This window comes from Tasmannia lanceolata, unplaced genomic scaffold (genome assembly GCF_043159265.1).
Source record: "Tasmannia lanceolata isolate RefF3 unplaced genomic scaffold, GAP_Taslan_0.1 ptg000004l, whole genome shotgun sequence".
In the NCBI taxonomy this organism is placed as follows: domain Eukaryota; kingdom Viridiplantae; phylum Streptophyta; class Magnoliopsida; order Canellales; family Winteraceae; genus Tasmannia; species Tasmannia lanceolata.
Window position 1 is genome coordinate 6,448,327 of NW_027518681.1, and position 21,448 is coordinate 6,469,774.

The 21,448-nt window shown below is 39.2% G+C and overlaps 1 protein-coding gene across 4 annotated transcripts; it reads right to left on the reverse strand.

Moving 5' to 3' along the window:
- Positions 1 to 735: 735 nt before the first annotated feature.
- On the reverse strand, positions 736 to 21,180 carry LOC143875767 (Exostosin family protein). 4 transcript variants are annotated; one of them, XM_077377371.1, is made up of 7 exons: positions 20,877 to 21,180; positions 20,487 to 20,812; positions 9,461 to 9,747; positions 4,212 to 4,444; positions 2,770 to 2,927; positions 1,182 to 1,329; positions 736 to 971 (listed from the first exon to the last, which is right to left on the reverse strand). In XM_077377371.1, exons 1-6 carry the CDS (start codon positions 21,142 to 21,144, stop codon positions 1,228 to 1,230), a joined length of 1,374 nt encoding a protein of 457 aa, XP_077233486.1. In that variant the 5' UTR covers positions 21,145 to 21,180; the 3' UTR covers positions 736 to 971; positions 1,182 to 1,227. The 4 variants fall into 4 exon arrangements, with proteins under 4 accessions (XP_077233486.1, XP_077233485.1, XP_077233487.1 ...); XM_077377370.1 differs by having other exon boundaries at positions 736 to 1,329; XM_077377372.1 differs by having other exon boundaries at positions 736 to 1,329; positions 20,487 to 20,776; positions 20,877 to 21,179.
- Positions 21,181 to 21,448: the final 268 nt, after the last annotated feature.

Genomic DNA, 21,448 nt, shown 5'->3' on the forward strand with positions numbered 1-21,448 from the left:
TGTAGCATGAGAGAGCAGCCACCTCAGATGAATTTAAATTAATATGACAATCTGCTGAAAGGAGGGCCCGTGTGACTGCTCTCTCTTGCAACAGCCTGCCGCGAAATGCCTTGTACGAGAGTCCCTAGCAAATCCCTTTCTAAAAATATCATAGCCATCATTAGTAAACTATATTGATCTTCAAAAGCAGCTGCATATATAAGATTATGGAAATGATATTTCAACCTTTTTAGCATGTCTTTTTTCCCCTAAAAGTAAGAAGAGAGACAGGAGGGCATGGAAATGATGTCATTTTCAGGAAAAAAACAACCAAAAGGGGGTGGAAATGCTGGAAGAATAGGTGGTAATATCATTTCTCATGTGCAAATAATTATTAGATGTATCCAACTAGGCCCTAAATGTTGAGTAAACCCCTAAAAATCAAAGGCAAGTTAGGGTTGAAATACCAAAAAAAAAACAGAGAGAGGATGTATACATGAGCTCTTTTCCAATATCTTTTTGTTCTCTGTTGCTTATCTTTTCACATATATGAGCAACGGACACCATATAAAAACGTGGGAGTACTCACCGCAATTTGGGTCCAAAGCCATCCAATTCTTTTACTGTCCTAACTGTTTACTTTACTGCCTATAAGTTGATGATTAAGACCATACATTGGAAAAGTTTTTTGGGTGCGACATTCACTGTGAGATTCAATAAATGAACGGCTTGGATCATCAGAATGAGTGGTTTGGATCATCAGAAAAAGTGGGCACTAAACTCTCAATTACATTTTGAACCTCTCCATTACATTCTGCAATAAACTCAAGAAACTAAACTAAAAGAGTAATACAACTGAACAGAAAAAGGGTTATAAAAGGGCTTCAACCTTGTAAAATAGTAAAACCTGACTCAAGATCTTGTGGACGGGCCAAGCTCTGCCATATGGGAAGTCTTCCACCACTTAGCATGCAATACCAAATGCCACATACCTATAACAAAGCAGAATAAAGTCCCTCTTATATGGGGAAAAAAATGTTCTCTACCAAGTTATCAATTCTTCAACCTATGAGAAAACGCCCATGTCTACTCAGACTGAAAAAAAAGAAAAAGAATAGAAGGCAATGAATTGTAATGTATTTTACAAAGCTTGTGTATTGGTGGCCAAAGAGTGGAGCAAACTTTCTCACTTTTCTCCATACCTTTGACCAGAGATTCCAGTGTACAAAAATAGCTGGTACTTCATATTTAGTACTTGATGACATGACGGCGTAACCAGAGTTCATACATGACCATGTGGAATGCGTCGAATCTGATTGGTGGTGAATGCCATTCGAAGTGTTTCTGGATCTAATAACATAATAATACAAGGTTTTATGAGAAAAACACCCAAGTAATGATTGTCAAGAAAAAACCAATCATATCATACTCTCAAACAACTACAAAAAGAGAAAATACTCTGCAAAAGCCCCGATCTTCTGTAAAGATGAGAATTATGGTATATTTTAGATGTTATTATCTAGCTATTTTGTATATCATAGCACACACGTCTATGCTATATTTAACTCCATCTGGATATATTTGTTTATTGGGTACTCCAGTTTTGCCGGGACTGACCCGTGTTATCAGGGCATACTGGATATAGCAAAGTTGGAGCTGAGGTTTGTTACCACAAATTTACATTTAATATTTAACTGATTGCCAAAGAAACAGCTTCAAGGGGCAACTATTTGCTTGAAAAAGTTAAACTGACACAACCTATGTACAACTGACAAAAAGTACCAATCTGCACACAATGCAAAGGCTTAAATATCTGAATTGCTATCTAAAATATCGTTGTCAAAATACTTTACAAATGCACTGGCATTTTATGGCAAGTATCTACATGAACAATTATGTTACAAGCAGAGTTATGTTACCATTAGAGTCCAGCAATTATGTTAACGTTAGAGTCCAGCCAATAATGAATTGAGTTCAGTTAGTAGTAGTTTAAGAGTCCTAACTTGTGGGGAAGTTGTTATTATGGGTTGAGTCATGGCATAAAGAATCCTAACGTGTAGGGAGTCTGTGATTGTAATGCTGATTTTCAGGCTATTTTGGTGCATATGAACGTTGTAACAGATGGCTATTAAGGGAATAATGAATCCATGAAGCGGATCGTCGTTTTTCATCCCAACTAATTACACTTGTGTTATTTGAGGCTTGGTTTCCTCCATTAAACCAAATACTGTTCTTACCAAATCTTGCTGTTCATCAGAGGTACAGGGAAGAAACAGAGGGATAATCCCCTGTGTGTCAAATTAACACATATATAGTATTGAAGATCAAAGAAATGCTTGAGCAAATATAGTTTCTAATTCAATCTATGAGGGTCGTATTAAAGCAACAAAAAGAGCAACTTCGTGTGGGTGGAATCTGATTGCAAGTAAACATGACTAATAGGATGGCAAGAGTCAGAACTTTGCACATACAAAGTAACACGACATAGAAAGCATTAGATCCCTTTTTTTAATGGCAAAAATGATAGAGAGCATTAGATCCTTTGCAACACGAGATAAAAAGGGTTGATTTGAATACCGACCATGAATCACAGTACATGGAGTATCATAAAAACTGATTTTATAATCCAAAAAAACTTATCTAGCATTAGGACAACTGTATAAAGTGCATAGTGAGAAACGCTTCAAATCATCACTCACTTAAAATCATATCTCTGCCAACAAATCATAAAGCTCTGAAATCGGAATCCTACTGTCCTACAAAAAAAATTTGGTCGTGGAAAACATTTACCTCAACTAATCCCTTATGCAATGCAACAAATTCTTCATCTGATATGGCCTTGAGGATTGCCTTAAGCTGGTAGACATCACTCTCCTTGAGTATCAGAGAAAATTTTTTCCAATCAAGGATATCATTGAATGGCAAGTCATAGTAATTGGATAAAATTACTGCAAAAGCACAAAAAGTCAAATATTTAGAAATGTAAACTGAAGGCACAGGCATATTAGAGAGTAATGAATAAAACTATCAAAGTCCTTTAACATTAAGAGATGGCAAGAAAATCTATCATTTAGAACTTATATATATATATATGAGGTAAAGGATTGTACGCTCGAGCGTACCAAGCTTATGGTACGCTCGAGTGCCAAATCACATGTGGGCCCCCTTTGCTAGGATGATCCAAAGCACTCATTTGAAAGGCCCTTACATAGATGGGATGTGTACCAAAAATCAGCTCCATAGGATCATCCTAACCCATCCATTTGTGGAGGTCAAAATGGACAGACACTGTTTGTCCACAAATCTGCCCATTTTTGCCCTCCACTTTTGGAGTGGTTAGGATGATTCAATGGAGCTGATTTTTGGTACACACCCTATCTATGATAGGGCCTTGCAAATGAATGCTTTGGATCACCCCAAAAAATGTGGGACCCATGTGATTGGGCACTCGAGCGTACCAAAAGCTTGGTACGCTCGAGCGTACAATCCTTTATATATATATATATATATATATATATATATATATATATGGGAAAAGTGAGCATACTCGGTCGAGTTGATAAGCTTATCTACTCGGTCGGCTAAAAACAGTGGGGGCCCACATTTTTTGGGTGATCCAAACCATTCATTTGAAAGGTCCTTACTTAGATAAGGTGTCCACAAAAACATCAACCCCATAGGATCATCCTAACCCATCCAACAGTGGAGGGAAAAATGGGCAGATTTGTGGACAAACTGTGTCTGTTCATTTTTTCCTCCACATTTGGATGGGTTAGGATGATCCTATGGATCTGATTTTTTTGTGGACACCCTATGTAGGTAAGGGCCTTTCAAATGAATGGTTTGGATCACCAAAAAAAATGTGGGCCCCCACTGTTTTTAGCTCGACCGAGTAGATAAGCTTATCTACTCGACCGAGTACGGTCACTTTTCTGTATGTATATATATATATATATATATAGGTTTTAAATTTCGGCTGAAATACCAAAAATTTTAATTGTACAAAAGTTTCCTAAAAGTCATTTACCCCACCTAGTAGTAAAAATGTAATTTGAAAGTTGGGTTTTTTGTCATTTAATACCAATAAAGCTAAATTACAAATACCTAATCGAAAATTACATATTTTTTTTACTTATTATGCATAAATGGTAAAACAAATCTACAATATTTTTGTGCAACTGCTAACATGAGCTACACTTGCATCAAGAAAACCTAGAGTTAGAAATTCTCACCAGGAATGCATCCATAATGAATTGAATCTGCTATGCGAGCACTATTGACTTGGGAACCACCAGGGCATATGCAGAATTTAGTCCTATAAAATTGCTTCTGATAAACCAGCTCTCCAATAGCTCTACTTATACGGTTGTTGCTGATCGCAAGTTCTGTGTCATTCTCCCAAACACGTGCTAGGATAACTCTTATCTTAGAATTACGATGACCAGCCCAGAAACCAAGTATTGTCCTGCAAGATATTCATCTCGTTAATTTTAGCAATGATTTTTCACAAAAAGATTCCGTCTTTTGGAAATTTTGATGCATATTGTCACCAATGCGGCAATGCAACATATTTCTCTATACAAGAAAACCAATGAAGTCCCAAATACAGGCTGTGAGGCAGAAAGTATACAAAGATTCAGCTAGTAACTTGAGATAAGGTCATGAAAATATCCAAAGAAATCAAACCAAACTATCATATGCTTGTTTAAATAACATCGGCCTTTGAATCAATTTATTAGCCATATGAGAAGGATTAGTATAGGGACCCAGAACACACCCAGAGGCTTCTGGAAATTACTTGACAAGCTCACTGGGTAGCACCCTACAGCCTCTGCTTTGATGCATGGAAAGCATTAGTATCATACCCAATTATGTTAGCAAAACATAGATACTATGAGAACATGCATTCACTATTCTTTCCATGTCCCCAAAACAAGGAAATTGAGAAGCAATGTGTGATGAGAAGTGGTGAACATCATATATGCTACCCTATGGCTGAAAGTCATTGCAAATTCAAAATATAGAAGAGCTTTCCAATTTGAACTGAAACACCTGATGGAACAACCTCAACAAATAAAGCAGCCTATAAAAAGGTCAAGCAGAAAGGGAAATGGAAGATTCAATGGAGATAATCACCTCTACTTTCACTCTCAAAATCATTTTAAGGCAACTAGTTAAATGCTTAACGAGTGAAAAGAACAGCTGAGGATAGAGCCAGATTTGCCACAGAGCCCAATTCATGTGAAGTTCTAAACAATTTCCAAAGGTATTCAAGGAAAATTTCACAATCAATAAAAAAGTCCAGAGGAGAGACAAGTGTATTCTGGGTTCAGATAATAGCCATTCAGAAGGGAGTCAGTCATAAGATGCGCTAAGATGCACTTGTGTCAGGAAGACTTCTTTTTGTATCAACGATGTCACTTCATTAAACCAACAAAAAACACATTATGGCAACTACAAAAACCATAACACTTGCAATCTGTTATTTTGTACCATGTGTCACCAACAAGGAAAGAAATATGTCTCACATCTGAGGCATCTAATATGGATTTTGTAATATGCATGTTACAAGAGTAAGTTAAGAGGTTAAAGAAAAGGGGATTTCAATTAGCCAGCTGTTGTGTGCTGTGTAACAGGGATGAAGAGTCATTGAACCATGTATTACTTCATTGTCCGTTCTCCTATTTGATTTAGATGGATATCCTGCGATTCTTTGGGATGTGTTGGGTGTCCCCAAAGAGAATCTCGACAGTAATCACTGAATGGTGCGGTGCATTCAAAGGCAAGCTGGGGAATCAATGTGGCGGTCTATTCCGTACGCTATTGTTTGGTGATTATGGAGAGAAAGGAATAACCGCATATTCAATAACATCTCCAGGGCCCGACACATTCTTACACTTGACATCAAACTTGTTATTATTGGGTAGGAGCGGGCAAAGGAGGGATGTCCTTACTCCGTGGGCGAGGCTTTAAGGCATTGGAAGTCGGTAATTGGCGAGAAAAAACGGTGTAAGCCATCAAAAACTCCCATTTGGTCGTCTCCCCCTATTGGATGGTTAAAACTGAATTTCAACGGAAGTTCATTAGGCAATCCCGGTAGAGCCAGTTTTGGGGGGGTGATTCGTAATCACAGTGGCGAGATTTTACTCTCTTATTCCGGGCCTGCTGGCATTTGTGAGGCTAATGAAGCTGAAGTCATCACACTGCTTTACGGTTTAAGATGGTACGTATCTAACAATCTTGGACCGTTGATTGTGGAGGGGGATTCGTCGAATACAATTGCTTGGGCTTCCAATAGGAGCTGCGGACCATGGCACCTTGCCCCGAAAATTGATGAAATCCGGGATCTTGTGGGTATCATCCGCCCTCTTTTGACTCATAGGTGGAGATCAGCAAATTCAACAGCGGACAAGTTGGCGAAAGATGGCGTGGAAAGAGGGGACATCTCCTGCGTCTTCTTGAGTGCTTAATATCTATACTTGTTTTTGGTTATGCCTCCGCATTGCGGTTGCGGATAATGTATCTCAGCTGATTCTGATATGGGGACATCTTGTCCCCGACTGGATGTTTTTATCCTTTTGAAATAAAAAAAATTTACCTTCTCAAAAAAAAAAAAAAAAGAGTAAGTCAAGAGGCATACACCAATTTAATATATTAAAAAATGAAAAAGATTAATCTTTTAAAACTAAGGAACATTATGAATAAAATAAGCATTTCTGTGATACCATATTGGACAATAGAAATGATTTGATATGCATACTGAAAATTTATGTCAAAAGTACAGGGAGATGATACCCACTATTCATTTTTTACACCTTTCTGATTGGCTGTTAGTGGCTGTTGTAAGTCCCGAAAAGCTATCTCAGCAAATTAGGGAAGTGTAAAATAAAGAGAGGAGTGCCACTATAAAAATAAGGGAATGTTCATCTCCCTAAGATATACATTATATTGACATCATATACAATTAGGTACATAACTAGATTTGAAACATAATGCTTGTATACAGACTGTAGATGGTGCATAGTCTGTTGTAGCTTGTAATGATCAGGTGTTCAACCTTCCGATGGGCTCTGGTGACAATCTGAAACTTAATTCCAATGGTAATTGTAAATCACCATCTCCATTTGTTCTTGGGGTGCATGCACTAGCAAGGGCTAGATCATGTCTGCCTATGTCAGGCCAATGGGTGTTGTTAATGCTATTGAAGACAAGATTATTTGTCTTATGGTTCATTGTTTCGTATTTATCTTTTGAAACAGGACCGCTGGTTCTTTGTTTTTTTGCTTTTTTTGAATGGAGAATTATATTAACTAAAAAGAAGCAACAAGAAGACCAAGGTGGTCCATACAAACACTACAAAGAACAAGCAACAAAGAAATAAAAACACCAACCCCGCCATAAAGGGGAAAGGAAATAAAAAACGGTCTAGATACTCAGCCTCGGAATCAGCCGATTGCCACACATGCTGAAAAATCACCACATGGCCCTCCACTTTTTCCTTCACTTGCTCAATTGCATCCGCAAAACACAAAGGATAACACTCGTGTTCTTCCTTCATCCGCCTAAGAAATGAATCGCCTTCACCCACCTAATAAAATTGAATGAATTGCCTTCAACGAGTTAAGGGATTAATATCTTTTGTCGCAACCAAAACAATTGCCCACTCCTTGTCACCTCTCATGCATGTGGGGCTAAGTTCAAACTCCTCAGAAGCAGAATCCTTTTACTTTTGTTTCGTCGTCCACCTCCGTATTCCTGAAAGTTTTCAGCTCTAACGATTCCTGATTCTACACTAGCCTCAGGAACATTGATAATACTCAAACGTCCTCTATCCTCTTCCTCATATCCAAGTCCCAACAGCCAATCAGATGCATCCTTCCCTGTCCTTTGATCAATCACCAAGTCGTTCGGTCCACATTCAATCTCCCCATATGGTCAGTCATTGCATCCCCTACTTGGATTGGCAGCTGCAACAATCATATGCCCCTCGTGAGCTGATCAGCACTCTAAACCGTCTCTTGCTGACTCAAACTTGGAACTAGGCTACGACTTAACTTGCCCGACCCTTAACGCATTAGGTTGGCCAGGAGCACAGGTGTCGTCTCTAGATCCATAGGGGGGAGGTAACGTCCTGCCCACGTATCCCACGCCTGTAGCATACGACGCACCAGACGTTGGCACATATAGTACATCAGCTATTGATGTCCCATCTACAAGGATCAATGATTCTGCAAGAGATGTTGGGCCACTCCATTGTGATATATGTTGGGACATCCCAGCCCCCAGACCTGACGGGTCATTAACAAATGTCCCAAGGAGAACTTGGGAGATCGAATAGAGGACATTTCACTCAACGTCACCTGGTGGTTGAGAAGGAATTAGCTTGGTGATCTATGTCTAAATTTTAGGAGATAGACCACATCGTTCCATTTTTCAGTCGCTTCAATTACTCATTTCATGGAAGGCAATTTGGAGACAGGTAAATTAACTAATTATGGTTTGGAAAGGGTGGGAATTAGTGTTGGAATTATAGGCTGGTCTGTAATGTTGGAAGTTTGGGTCCTCGTGAACCATCATCTATAATTTCCTTTGATTAATAAAATTATAATTTTCACTTGATAAAAATAAAATAAGCAAAAAGAAAAATATGGAGAGCTTATCCTTCCAATGATGCAATGTAACTAGAATATGCAACAAGAAAAATGCTTAATAAAATCATTGAGAGAGAGAGAGAGTGATGGCTAAATGCATAGAGAGGTATTCATAGTCCACTTATTGATGTTTCCCCACCCAAATTCCAACAGTCAAATGTAGCATCCTTCAAAAACAATAAGCAAACTCATGAAAACTTAACAAGCCAAATGTTTGGAAACTGCAAAAATAATAATCCTGGATATCTTGTTTCTATCTATAGTCTGAGCCTTTAAGAGGATTCTACCTCAAGAACCAAAGAGAATTGAGTATCAACATTTCTAAGGAAATAGCCACCTAAAGAAAGAGCATGCCCAACAACCAAAAAACAAGTTCCCAAAAAATCCAGTGAACAAGTTGTTTAACGGATGTTAGACATCATTAGATTCACAACTCATTTGCATAAAAAAGAAGACCATGAACACCTACGTAATTTGACAAGGCAAAATGTACCAGTCATACCTTTGAGAGAGAAATCAACATCACATAAAGAGAGAAAATAATTGCAAGCTTACAAATCCAATATTAGAAGAATAGCAAAAGTTAAAAGCAAAGCACTTGTGAAATCCTACCGGATTACATTTAGAGTTATGTTACGGGAACAAATGATGTTATGGAAACAAATACAAATACGGACCAAAGGATATTCTGTATGAGAAATATGTAACTAGTGGATAAGTCAGAGCTACACATGGACTCAATTTAACTCACCAGCTCCAGCTACATGATTGTATTTTGACAGTTTCAGAAAAGAGGAGTAAAAGAAAACATTTACTAAATATGCTCTGACCTGTTCTCTACATCATTTCCACCAGCTGGCAGAGCAAATGGCTGCAATACTTGAGGAAGAGCAACATCCTTGTGTGGGATGTATCCAACATCATAACTCGGAGAACATACAACTCGAATGGAATTCTTCACAAGAAGTGGATGTCCTTCAGTTGCCCTCACACCAACATCATGACACGTGACAAAAAAATGATCAGCACCTAGGGTCCTATTCCAATAAGAGTACTTGGCTATCAAGCTGTCAACATAATTCTGGACAATTATCGTCATGTTCTCATAAGATGTGCCCTGCAAACATTTCAAAACATAATACATCAAGTCACAGAGAAGCATGCAACTCGTCATTCAGAACTAAATAATATCACATTATCCTTAGAGGTCATTCTATTTCCATTGAGTCCCTCATGCAACCAGTCTGAGCCTGCCTAGAGAAACTTTGGGAAACATAATAATACCAAATGAGTTAGATTTCAAAACATAATATACCAATGAGATAGAAGCATGCAACTCGTAATTCAGAACCTTAGTTATCGATTCCGTTTCATCCGTCGTTTCATTTTGGCGAGTGGAACAAAATGCTTCGGTGTTTAGTTTAAGAAAAAGCACTACGATGACCGGAATTTTTTTTAATAGTTAAAAATATGAAAAAAAAATCCAAAAGATCAGAAAGGTTGTAAGAGAGGTTGAAGGAGAAGTAGAAAACAAGGCTTAGATGGGTTTATACTTTATATAGAGGTGTTGGTGGAAAAAGATGCAAAATACCCTTCCAACGGCTACAAACGGTCAAAATGAGGGTAAAATGGACAAAAACCAAAACTAGCCGTTTAAGTGGCATTTCTATAAAATTTTTGAAAAAAGGCGTGTTTCATCCGGAACGGGCGGAATTCCGGCCGAAACGGTATAGGGAGGTGGTTTCCATTCTGGAATCCCGAATGAAACGGTACGTTCCGGCCGGCGAAACAGAATTCATAACTATGTTCAGAACTAAATAATATCACATCATCCTCAGAAGGTCATTCTATTTCCATTGAGTCCCTCATGCAACCGCCGTCTGAGCCTGCCTAGATGTGAGTGCATGCTTTCATATGTGTGTGTATGAGTAGGGAAAGTTTGCAAAAATCAAGCATCTGCACTCTCATAGATAATGTTCTGGAAGTAAGAAAGATGCACTAGGCAAAATGGTACTCATCAATAAGTGAAATAAAACCCAGTGCAAGTAAATAAAGCTGCATATATAGAAGGATAACATCTGATAAGATTGCTTTTCTGCCAAACCTAAGCACTGGATGAGCCTTGACAACAATAAGCAACTGACTGTCGCAAATAATTGTAGAGAATAATCTCTAAAAGTTTATCCTGGACACATGCACACATACACATGGGCTTTCCCTCAAAGAAGTATGAAAGAGTTATCACCCTTCTCAGTCCTAGTTGTAACTATGTATCCATATCTACTGTTATTAAAACCCAACAATACACAGACAAATCCTACCTTTCCAGTCAAATCCCAAACAATACAACTTACAGTTCAATCCTACACAAAACCAAATGAATCGTAAGATTTTCAAAACTGAACTAGAAAAGAATTTCATGACAGTAGTTTTAAAGTCGGTTTACCTTACAGATTGAAGGGAGATGAGAAGAAATTTCGCATGCATTCTAAGGCTGACTTGCTTGAAATTCTTCCATGTTCATGATGTTCTATATAATCATTTTTTAATGGCAAAATGCAATGCTCTATGTAATTGTATATTTCATCTTTTCAATAAGAAAAGACATATGGTCATCACCGAATAGAACTTTCATCAAATGCTATAAGTTGTCTAAGACTTTCCATGAAATGTTAAAATATGGTGGAGTAAACATATCTTTTTTATATATAAATTTTTATGGTTTCCTATATTTAATTAATTTTCTAAAATATTTTCAACACAATATGATTTTACCACTCAATTGACCTGGCCTATGATTCAACTTTCAGGACATTGATCCTTTTTTAATGGTGATTTTTTTAAGGAAAAGAGAAGATAACCCTCAACTGACATGGTCAAGGAACACCACAGAAACGGAAAAATACATAACAGTCCCTATGAGTAAGAGAGTCCATGCGGACACCACTATGAGCAAGAGAGTCCACATCATTGTTGGCGGAACGGTAGACGTACTGGAACGAAATCCCATGCCTCTGGATAGAATCCACGATCCCCTCAGACGCGTTCGTGCATTACCAAGGGAAATCATTCTTGTCCTTAACCGAACAGATGGTGATAAGGGAATCTCCCTCCACAACCAGAGATTCAAGGAGCTGGAGATCCACTAATCGGATGTCATGTAGGAGCGTAAGGACTTCCACCTTGTTGGAGTTATCCACCACAATAGGACAAAAAAGCCCACTTGCCCTTGTTGTCCACTTCACAGAGGAACCACCAATACTGGTAAGACCCAAGTTTCCTAATCTTGAACCATTGAAGTTCAAGAAACCAAGCTGGGGAGGAGGTCATCTAGGGGAAGTTCAATCAACAAGAGTAACACCCTCCCTAGTGACATAAAACTGAACAGTCGACTTGGATATGCCTCTGAGATCAGGAAGAACTGCCACCCAATGAACTACAGAAGAGAATATATATTGTTGAAGACCCAGACACCAACCCTGGATCCTTTGAAGACCCTATAGTTCTACTCCATCCAGACCATCCTCATGAACACTCGGAGGGCCAGGCTCCATAGCTTCCTCCCACTATAGAGATCAACAAAAAGATTCATCGCCAAAACGCAAAATCCCCAGACTCAAAGAGATTAACAATATGGTTTGACATGACCAAAGCTATGAAAAAAGCGAAGATCTCCCTCACAAAGCTATAGTGAATGAAAAGATGATCCATCATCTCCTCCAACGCACCACACATACTGCATCCATTAATGATAAATCTTTGTTCAATGGGTAGGTGTGCAATCATCAAAATCCTGTGAGTCTAGCAGAAGACACAAACATGATATGGTCCAAGACACTTCCACACCCACCTAGCATGCAGAGGGGCACAGGCGTGACTAACTACTAAAAAAAAAACTAATTGAGAAGAAACTGTCTGCACACCAAATCAGAACCCGCTTATCCTCTCCCAGCTTACTAATAAACACCAAGTCCAACCTCACCATAAAATCATCTACCATGTCGAGCTCCCTATTAAAGAAAGTTTTGTCGTAACAAAACTTTCTACACCACACTGCCCTCCTGAGGGTCATAGGAATCACATACAGTAGCCATGCAATCCTACGTCACTGAAGAGACTAGGAAAGTCGGATTTCAGGGGGGCAATGACGGCACCAAAGATCAAGCAAAAATTGCACATGTAACCCACACCACACTCTGAATCCGATGCTCATAAGAAATGGGTCCATGGATCTCATAATATATCTCCACGGAGTCACTCCCCAACATCAGAAGAGTCCTGTAGCTTCCAACCCTCGAAACTTGAACCACATTTCCCATAAATTACCTCCCTCGAAAGTTTGCTAGCTCTCCTCCCCAAACCTCCATGGTCACTTGCCAAGGTCTTGTTCATCTCTCCAAGACTATAAATGCCTAGATCCCTAAGCTTTCCGTCTGCAAACTGCCTACGAACTTGTTAAAGTATAAAAGATTAAATAACGCCTTCTCCAATGGCTTAAGCTTTTGGAGTAATTGGTAGTTTCACATGGTATCAAAGCCAAAGATCCTGAGTTCAAACCTCCTTGATAGTAAATATCCACATGCAATGGCCAAACCCAAAAGAGGGGCCACATGTGCCATGTGTAGGCCAACCCTCAAAAAGCGGGGCCACATGTGAGGGGGAGTGTTAAAGTATAAAAGATTAAATAATGCCTTCTCCAACGGCTTAAGCTTTTGGAGTAATTGGTAGTTTCACAGAACTGACTAAGTGGTACTTCTTGCTCTCTTCCAAGGTTTCAGGCTTCGATTTCAATTTCGGTGTGTTTCGGCCATGATGAAAATGGAAACATCTTTTGGATGGAAATTTATGAGAAATTCAAGATTTGATATGAAATTCAAGGTTTTAAATTTTGATTTCGGTCATCAGTGAAACATAAACATTTCGGTTTCAGTACGAATTTTTGGCCAAAATCTTGTAAAATAAAGGAAACATTTCAGTACAAAATCACAACCGAAATCCAGGTAAGATTCCTGACCACTAGTGTTTCTTTTTATTTTTTGTCATTTTTATTGAAATAGCTTTTTTGAAGAGGTAATTCCCATTTGATGGTATTTAATATTTTTATTGAAATATCTTAAAGGAATCTTTCTGTTCTCTTCCATTTCAAAAAAAAAATCTCTATGTTCTCTTTCCTACGAGTGGAGTTGATTTTTGTCAGGGATCCAAGTGTATTTTATTTCAGTAGTAGCAACCGAAATCGAAATATTTACGCCAAAACAAAATGTTTCAGCCGAAATTTAAAACCATGATGAAACTTAGGAAAGTGCTATGACAAGCACAACTATTCACTAAAAAACCATCACATAGATTAAAAAAAATCACCCATAATTGTTTAACAACATCGAACACATAGTGACATGTGTTGTCGTGCAAGTCTGATAATTCATTACATACCACATTTCACATGTAAATATTTATACACATTTCACATGCAACTTATATAAATATAATTATATAACACATATTGGCATAGTATACCACTAATATACTTGAGGTTTTGCTTTCGAAATGGGTTTCAATTTTGGTATGAAGTTTGATGGGGACGGAAACAAAAACATTTCAGTTGTTTAGTTGTTTTGTATTGGTTTCACTGGAAATTTACTTGTCATTCAAAAGGAAGTCATTATGAAGTTAATCCAATAAGTCAATGATACTTATAGGGCAATGGAATAGACAAAATAGTAGCATATTCAACAAAACTGCTATGATAAGCGTGATTCTACACCCCCAAAGATAAGAGGCATTTCTTCCAAGGGGAGATATTTTTCCCAACCTTCTCAGTAACCGCATCCCAGAGGTTCATGGGAGGATGCACAATGAAAAAGGGGAAGCCCCAAATAGGAACTAGGGATCAAGGCAGCCTTCCTATCCGAGCAAAACTGCCAACCTACGAGCAAAACTGCCAACCTATCCATCACTTTACCACACACCCATCAAGGATGACTTGCAAAGGTTGATTCTCTGACCTTATATTGACCCCGTAGCACTTTCTCCTCGACACTTTTGAAGAGAAGAACGCTTTCTACGTAATCTCAACATCCAGCAACTCTAGCCTAAAACCTGAAATAAGGCCTCCAACACCGAGAACCTCTAGCCTAAAACCCAAAATAAGGCTGCCAACCTACGCTTTTTCGACATCTGACTAAGCGATTGCCACTATGGTGAACATAAAATGCGATAAAGGGTTTCCTGTCTCAAACCCTTAGGCACTGTTTGGATGCAGATAGTTACCTTGCAGATTGGTGGCAGGGTTTACCTGGTAAAATAGTTATAAGTAGTGTTTGGTTGCCAACCTCAATAGAATAGTGGGAGGAGTGTCATTACCAAGTTAGAAAGAGAAGAGAGGGAAGAGAGAAAAGGAGAAAAAAAAGTCAAATTTTCCATGAAGAATTCTACCTTTTTTGAGAAATTTGGCATGGAAGATATAAGTAGGGAACATGAATGCCACGTCACCAGACAAGCAATAATTATCTTTGAATCTTGTCTGGTAGTCTCCAGGGATAGTAATGCTAAATTGGCAACCAAACACTCCAAAGTTACCGAAAAGTGCATATTTTTTCTTGGGACATCCTAGAGGATGCCAGGCATGTGGCAACGTCCCTTAAAGCTTTTGAAAAAGCTTCCAGGCAATCCGTTCACAAGAATAAAGCACCACGCAAAAGGCACACAACACTACATCCAACCCCTCCATTTTTTTTTGAATGATATCATCCAAACCCTCCATCTCCTCATGAATCCCATGCGCTCTAACAAATAATCCAAGCAACGTCACTCCGTTATGTCATAGTTTTTTCTCTGTATCTACCTCGTAGAGGACACCACCAAGCCCACTCTCGTGGTAAATGTTCATGCACTCATCAGTGACGATCGCATCATCAAGGATCTCCTACCATGAATTTTTGAGACTTTGATATCATACTCCCGAGCTCTGAGTCGAAGCAATCAGCAAGCACATTAGCCAACACCTTATAAACGAACCCACAAGACTACCTAACCAAAAATCTGTGAACCTCGTGCACCATCTCGCTTAGGATAAGCAAAATAAACATGGAACTAATACTCCCCTCCAGGCTCATATAATCATAAAACTCCTTAGGCTCTGTTTGGTAGCCACATGGCTGGCATCCTCAATGATGTCCCAAGCAAAAAAAATGCACTTTTTGGTAACTTTGGAGTGTTTGGTTGCCAATTTAGCATTAGAATCCTTGAAGACTACTAGATAAGATTCAAAGGTAATCATTGCTTGTCTAGTGACGTGGCATCCATGTTCCCTACTTATACCTTACATGCTAAATTTCTAAAAAATTGTGGAATTCTACATGGAAATCTCTCTCTCTCTCTCTCTCTCTCTCTCTCTCTCTCTCTCTTTATATATATATATATATATATATATAGGTAATGGCACCCCCTCCCACTACTTATGAGGTTGGCAACCAAACACCACTTATCACTATTCTACCAAGTAAACCCTGGGTAAATCGAATGTTTGTCTCTTCCCTATTGACTACTTATACCACTAAATACTAATCTACAAGGTAACTATCTGGAATCCAAACAGAGCCTAAGAAGTCATCAATCCCCCCCTTCCTCTTCCAATATTTTTGGAAGAAAGCCAAACATAAACCATCAAGGCTACGTGCCTAATCCCCTTTCATTGAGGACAAAGCCTTCTTCACCTCCTTGCTAAGAGACGACTCAATCCTCTCCCCGGTAGTCTGATCTAGCAGACCAAACTCCATCCCATCAGGTGTAGGGGAGTGGAGCCCCTCTAACGTATACAAGGAGTGATAAAATCTATCTCAAAAGAGAGAGTTGTCGAGTTGTCGCAATGGATCTCCTCAATCATCAAAGTTTGAGTCTGATTTGTCCTCCTCGCACTATCAATGTTTTAGAAATAACTTGTATTCATGTCCACCTCTTTCAACTACTTTGTTTAGGATCAGTGCAGCCACTTAATCTCCTCCTACAATGTGATTTCATTGAACTCTTCTTTTAGGGATGCCCTTTCTTAGGTATCACTAGCTCCTCATAATCCAAAGCTTGAAGCCTCCCTAATATCTCATTGTTTCTAAGCTCCATCAACCCCGCCTCTGACTTGGCCTACTATTTCAACGTAGTTTTACCAAATTAACCTTCTAGACTAAGAGAGTATTGTTGATCCATTAGCAATCGCCTCTGAAATCTAACCATTGATTCCTAAGACTACCACATCTTAGGCTCATACAACCAAGCAAGCTCAAACCAAAAGGGAGGATGCCACGATCCCATCTTAGGATCCAAAAGAATAGGGCAATGGTCCGAGGTGGCTTAGGAAGTAACATCTGGATAAGATGCAAGCGAGAGAGAGACAGCTACATTGAAGACATACCAAGGTCCAATATGATCTTCTACAAACCCTGTTTCCGTACCCACGGTTTTAAACTTCAACCGAAATGTGTCGATTTCTGGCGAAATGTGTCTATTTCTGTGGGGAACAAAGTTAGAAGTTTGATTCCTTGCGGTGCACCCACATAGCCAAAAAACCCCATATAATCAGGAAATATTAATGTCATTCCATTAATAAGATGAATAAGATGAAACGTAAAAAAAAATGGAATGATCTTGAACTTTCAAGTTTCAAGACATACAAAATATATACATTTAGAATGAACCTTGCTGTTCCAGACGTGCGACAATGCATGTCACTAGATGTTTGATCTAGTCAAACCATTATGGATGGTTGCCTTGCATATGTGATGATATTTGTGTGCGTATTTTTCCTTATTCTCGCATTTCTTGAAGTGTCATCTTAAATTTTCATAGTTTCCATCGACTAAGATGTTAAGGTCCGTATTTTGGGCATTGTCTCCCCTTGGTCTCAACATATTAGTGGTCTTGACAACTAGGGTCTCTTTTATTTCCAGAGAGGCAAAAAACTCACGGACCTCCTTTTCTTTACCAGGAAGGAAAAACCCTAAAATTTGACTGACCCAGAGGATGATGTTCTCAACTGCTTATTTACCATTCCCCACTAAAGGCATATCTCCAAAGCCCATGCTACTTCTACAATGATCCACAACCAAACCTCCCTCTAATGGTAAAATGGCTCAGGCATTGACTAGTCTGTTAACTCCATTAACAATATGATCAGTTCTTCTGTCTTCGTCTTTTGACTTCATATACATACGGGAACCCGGGGGCAAAGTGTCCATCCACTAAGTCAAAGTGGCACTGAGTCCACTACCAACTCGATCCCGACTTGGTGTCATTAGGTCGCAGCATTTCGACTCAGTTCTATGACTAGGTTTAACAGAAACAAGCCCAACGAATCAACTGCCTTGGGACTCAAAGTTCTCCCTCTATTTTTGAAAACCAAGTCACCTTCAACTAGATTACCATTGCCCACCAAATAGACCTGCGAGATTCCTCTGATGGTTGCAATCAGTGAGTCATTGTCCCGAGCTGTCACCACTAGTTCTGAGCCCCAACTGATGTGGAGAGTCACCCTTCAATCGGGAAGGGGTAAGGAGGGTGTCAATGGAGTAAGAAAAACAACAGCTCTATCTAAATATTTTTGTCTACCAGCAGCAGATGTCAGTCCATAGTCGATCAAAACGTCCTTTGATAACATAAGAGCTATTCAACGTAGCCCTAGAGACTATGCCATGGGCTGGCATGTCGCCTCCAAAAGAAAACCTATTTGACGACCAGAAAGGAGAATCAGACTTATTTCAATGGGAAACGAGAAGAAAAATAAAAATGAAACACCAACCTTGCAGAGAAGAAAAAGGAAGAAAAATCGCAAGAAAAAGATGGAAAAGAGAGAGAGAATCCCCCCCAAAACACACACACACACACACACACACACACATGAACTCTAATTTCATTTCTCATCATTCTATTCTTCATTGTTTAATCTCTCTCTCTCTCTCTCTCTCTCTCTCTCTCTCTCTCTCTCTCTCTCTCTCTCTCTCTCTCTCTCTCTCCATTGATTGTATAGAGTTAATACCATACATAGTGTGGATGTGATAAAGAGATTCTTTCTATGGTTGCTTACATGGCGTCCTATAATGCTTGGCCTATTTTTGTTGTACTCCATACTGGGTAGTTGCGTCCGTGTGTCTACAACCCAAGGAAGCAGGAATCGCCCACTGCATCAGAAAATTGTGATTCCCCGGAACGCGATTCCGAATTGGGAATCTCGACGCTTCCCTAAAAAGTGAGAATCGCACTTCCCCGTCGCGCTTCCCCCCATTCCGGGAGCCTTCGCGTCCCGCTCTGGCAACCTTGCTACAACCATCCTTTACGATTGCAATGAAGACACAGTCTATGGCTTGAGATCGAGATTTCCAAGCACCAAACAACAACAGGGTTAGAGTGGTCATTCAAGAGCCTAACAACTCAACTTTGGTAATAGGGGAGTACGAACTCCTTGAGCGATTTTCTTTCCTTCAAAGGAAAAGCCTTTATTTGAGTGGAGAGGAGGGCCCTTTCTCTCATTTGTTGCTAACCTAGAGTCAAATGGCAATTTCAATTTGAGAGAAACTTAGATAGATGGGGATTTGCGAGCCAACATGACATTGTTTGATTGTTTATGGTTTCCTCTTTTTATGGCTAGGGTTTGACAAGGGACGGTGTTACCAAGTGCCCAACCTAATGGCATTCATTGGTAAGGGTTCACAGCTAGGAGAAACTTCCCTATCTTATCGGTTTTTTCCTTTTAAAGGGACTCTATATATTGCTACTTTTTTTCAAATTTCAGTTGTATTTAGAAAGACAAGGTCTAAGTAAAGAATCAATAAAGTAGTACAAGCATGTGCGAGATGGGACATGTTGGTGAGCTTAAAATATTTCATAATTTCTCTTTTCATCTATTATTAATGTTTTTTGAGTAACGGTCGTATTGAAAGCAAAAATTTCAAGCATTGTCTTTTTGTCATTCTCATTCTCTTTGATGTTTTGCTTTATCCATTTTTGCGCCAAAGAGGTATTAAACCCATATATTTGGCTCACCATATTTTGATCCATATCACACATTTTGCTAACATGTGTCTATAAAAGATAGTGCTCTCAGTAGAGGTTATCCCATATGTTCCTATCAAGCTCAACGTGAGGTTTCTATGGAAAGCACAAGTTTTCATGGAGATAGTTAACTACCTTTTAAGTCTGTAACGCATCATCGCCTTCTACACTTGGCGAACTAAATTCCAAGAAACATAGCATCATCCCAGTACAAAACCAGATCTAGATAGCCTATCCATGACTTTAAGCCCAACCTTTGGGAACTTGATTCCATACCATTTCCTCTATCAGCTGTAGCTAATGATTCCATAAAATTTACAAAAAAAAAAAACATGACACACTACAACTATATGTACTCTTCCTTTCTCCCGGGACCTTCTTATCACACTGACCAAATTACTTCATTGAATGGGAAGCTCTGGCATTTCCCCACAAAATGAAGCACATAGCATAGCCACAATAAATTATAGGGTTTTGCTCATGGCACTCATTAAGCTGCATTGGAAATGATATTTTACACATGTTTTGATTTTAAAAAATAGAAGTCTCAGAACACGTGTACTTTTATCAAAACACGGGCGTAAAATGATTGTAAAACATCATTTCCAATTCACCTTAACGTAGCAAAACCCTAAATTATAATTCTCCAGCTCAAATCCCAAAACTATTTCCAAGATCAAGAAGAGACAAAAACTCAATAATCACATGTAGCATCAGCAACACAAACACAAAAAACTAGGTTTGAGAATCAAACCCTAACAAAATCCAGCTCAAACAAGAAAAGAAAAAACATGAAAAAGAATCAAAGAATCATACCTTCCCTCTCATCTTATGACAAGAAATTGGAATGAAAAATAGGTGAGCCTGATCAGGATCGTCCGTACGGAATCCACTCTCTCTAATATTCTGAAAGAAATAACCCTCGCTCGCGTACTTCCCAGTCAGCTTCCTCGGCGTCTGATAAAACGTCTTCGGATCTCCGTCCGGATAGATGAAAACCTTGAAATTCCTCTCCATCTCCGCGTAATTCCGCCGGAAAATCTCCGGAAAGTGGTAGACTGAATCAAATTCTCCTCCGCTTCCATCAAAATCTCCTTGTTTTCCATCTGCAGCGACCTTTAGATCACAATCTGAGTAAAAAACTAAGAGAAAACAGGTAAAGAGAGTGTAGAATAAGAATTGAATGGAAGATGGGGAGATTTGTACCTGAGTGGGTTTTGAGGAGAGATCGTAGCGGTACTGGAGGGGGAAATGGAGGGATTTGAGGGATAAGAAGGTGAAGGAGATTAGGGTTATAGCGGCGAGTGTGAGGAGGAAGCGTTGTAGAGAGCAGAACGGAGAAAAGAGGAACGGCGTCGGTTTTCCGGCCATCGTAGATGGGAAAAGGTTTTCCGGCGGGGAATGGCAGGATTCCGGAGTAAGAGTTTTTTGTAGCCTTTCGTTCCGTTAATTTAAAAAGGGGCGCATTTATCATTTGGGGGATGATATTTTCACCCCACTGCAGTACGCATTAGCCTCCCTTATAAGTTATAACGTGAACAGTGGGCAACTTTAATGCTTTTTGACGTCAGATCACGTTACAAGAATACAAGGTGGGAGAATGCGTAGTCCTAGGGGTGGACATGGTTCGGTTCGGTTCGGTTTTGGGCTAAACCCATAACCGAACCATATATAATCGGTTCCCTGAAATTGGAACCAGAACCGAACCATATATGTATGGAACCGAACCGAACCAGAGCCATATATAATCGGTTCGGTTCAGTTCGGTTCGGTTTTGG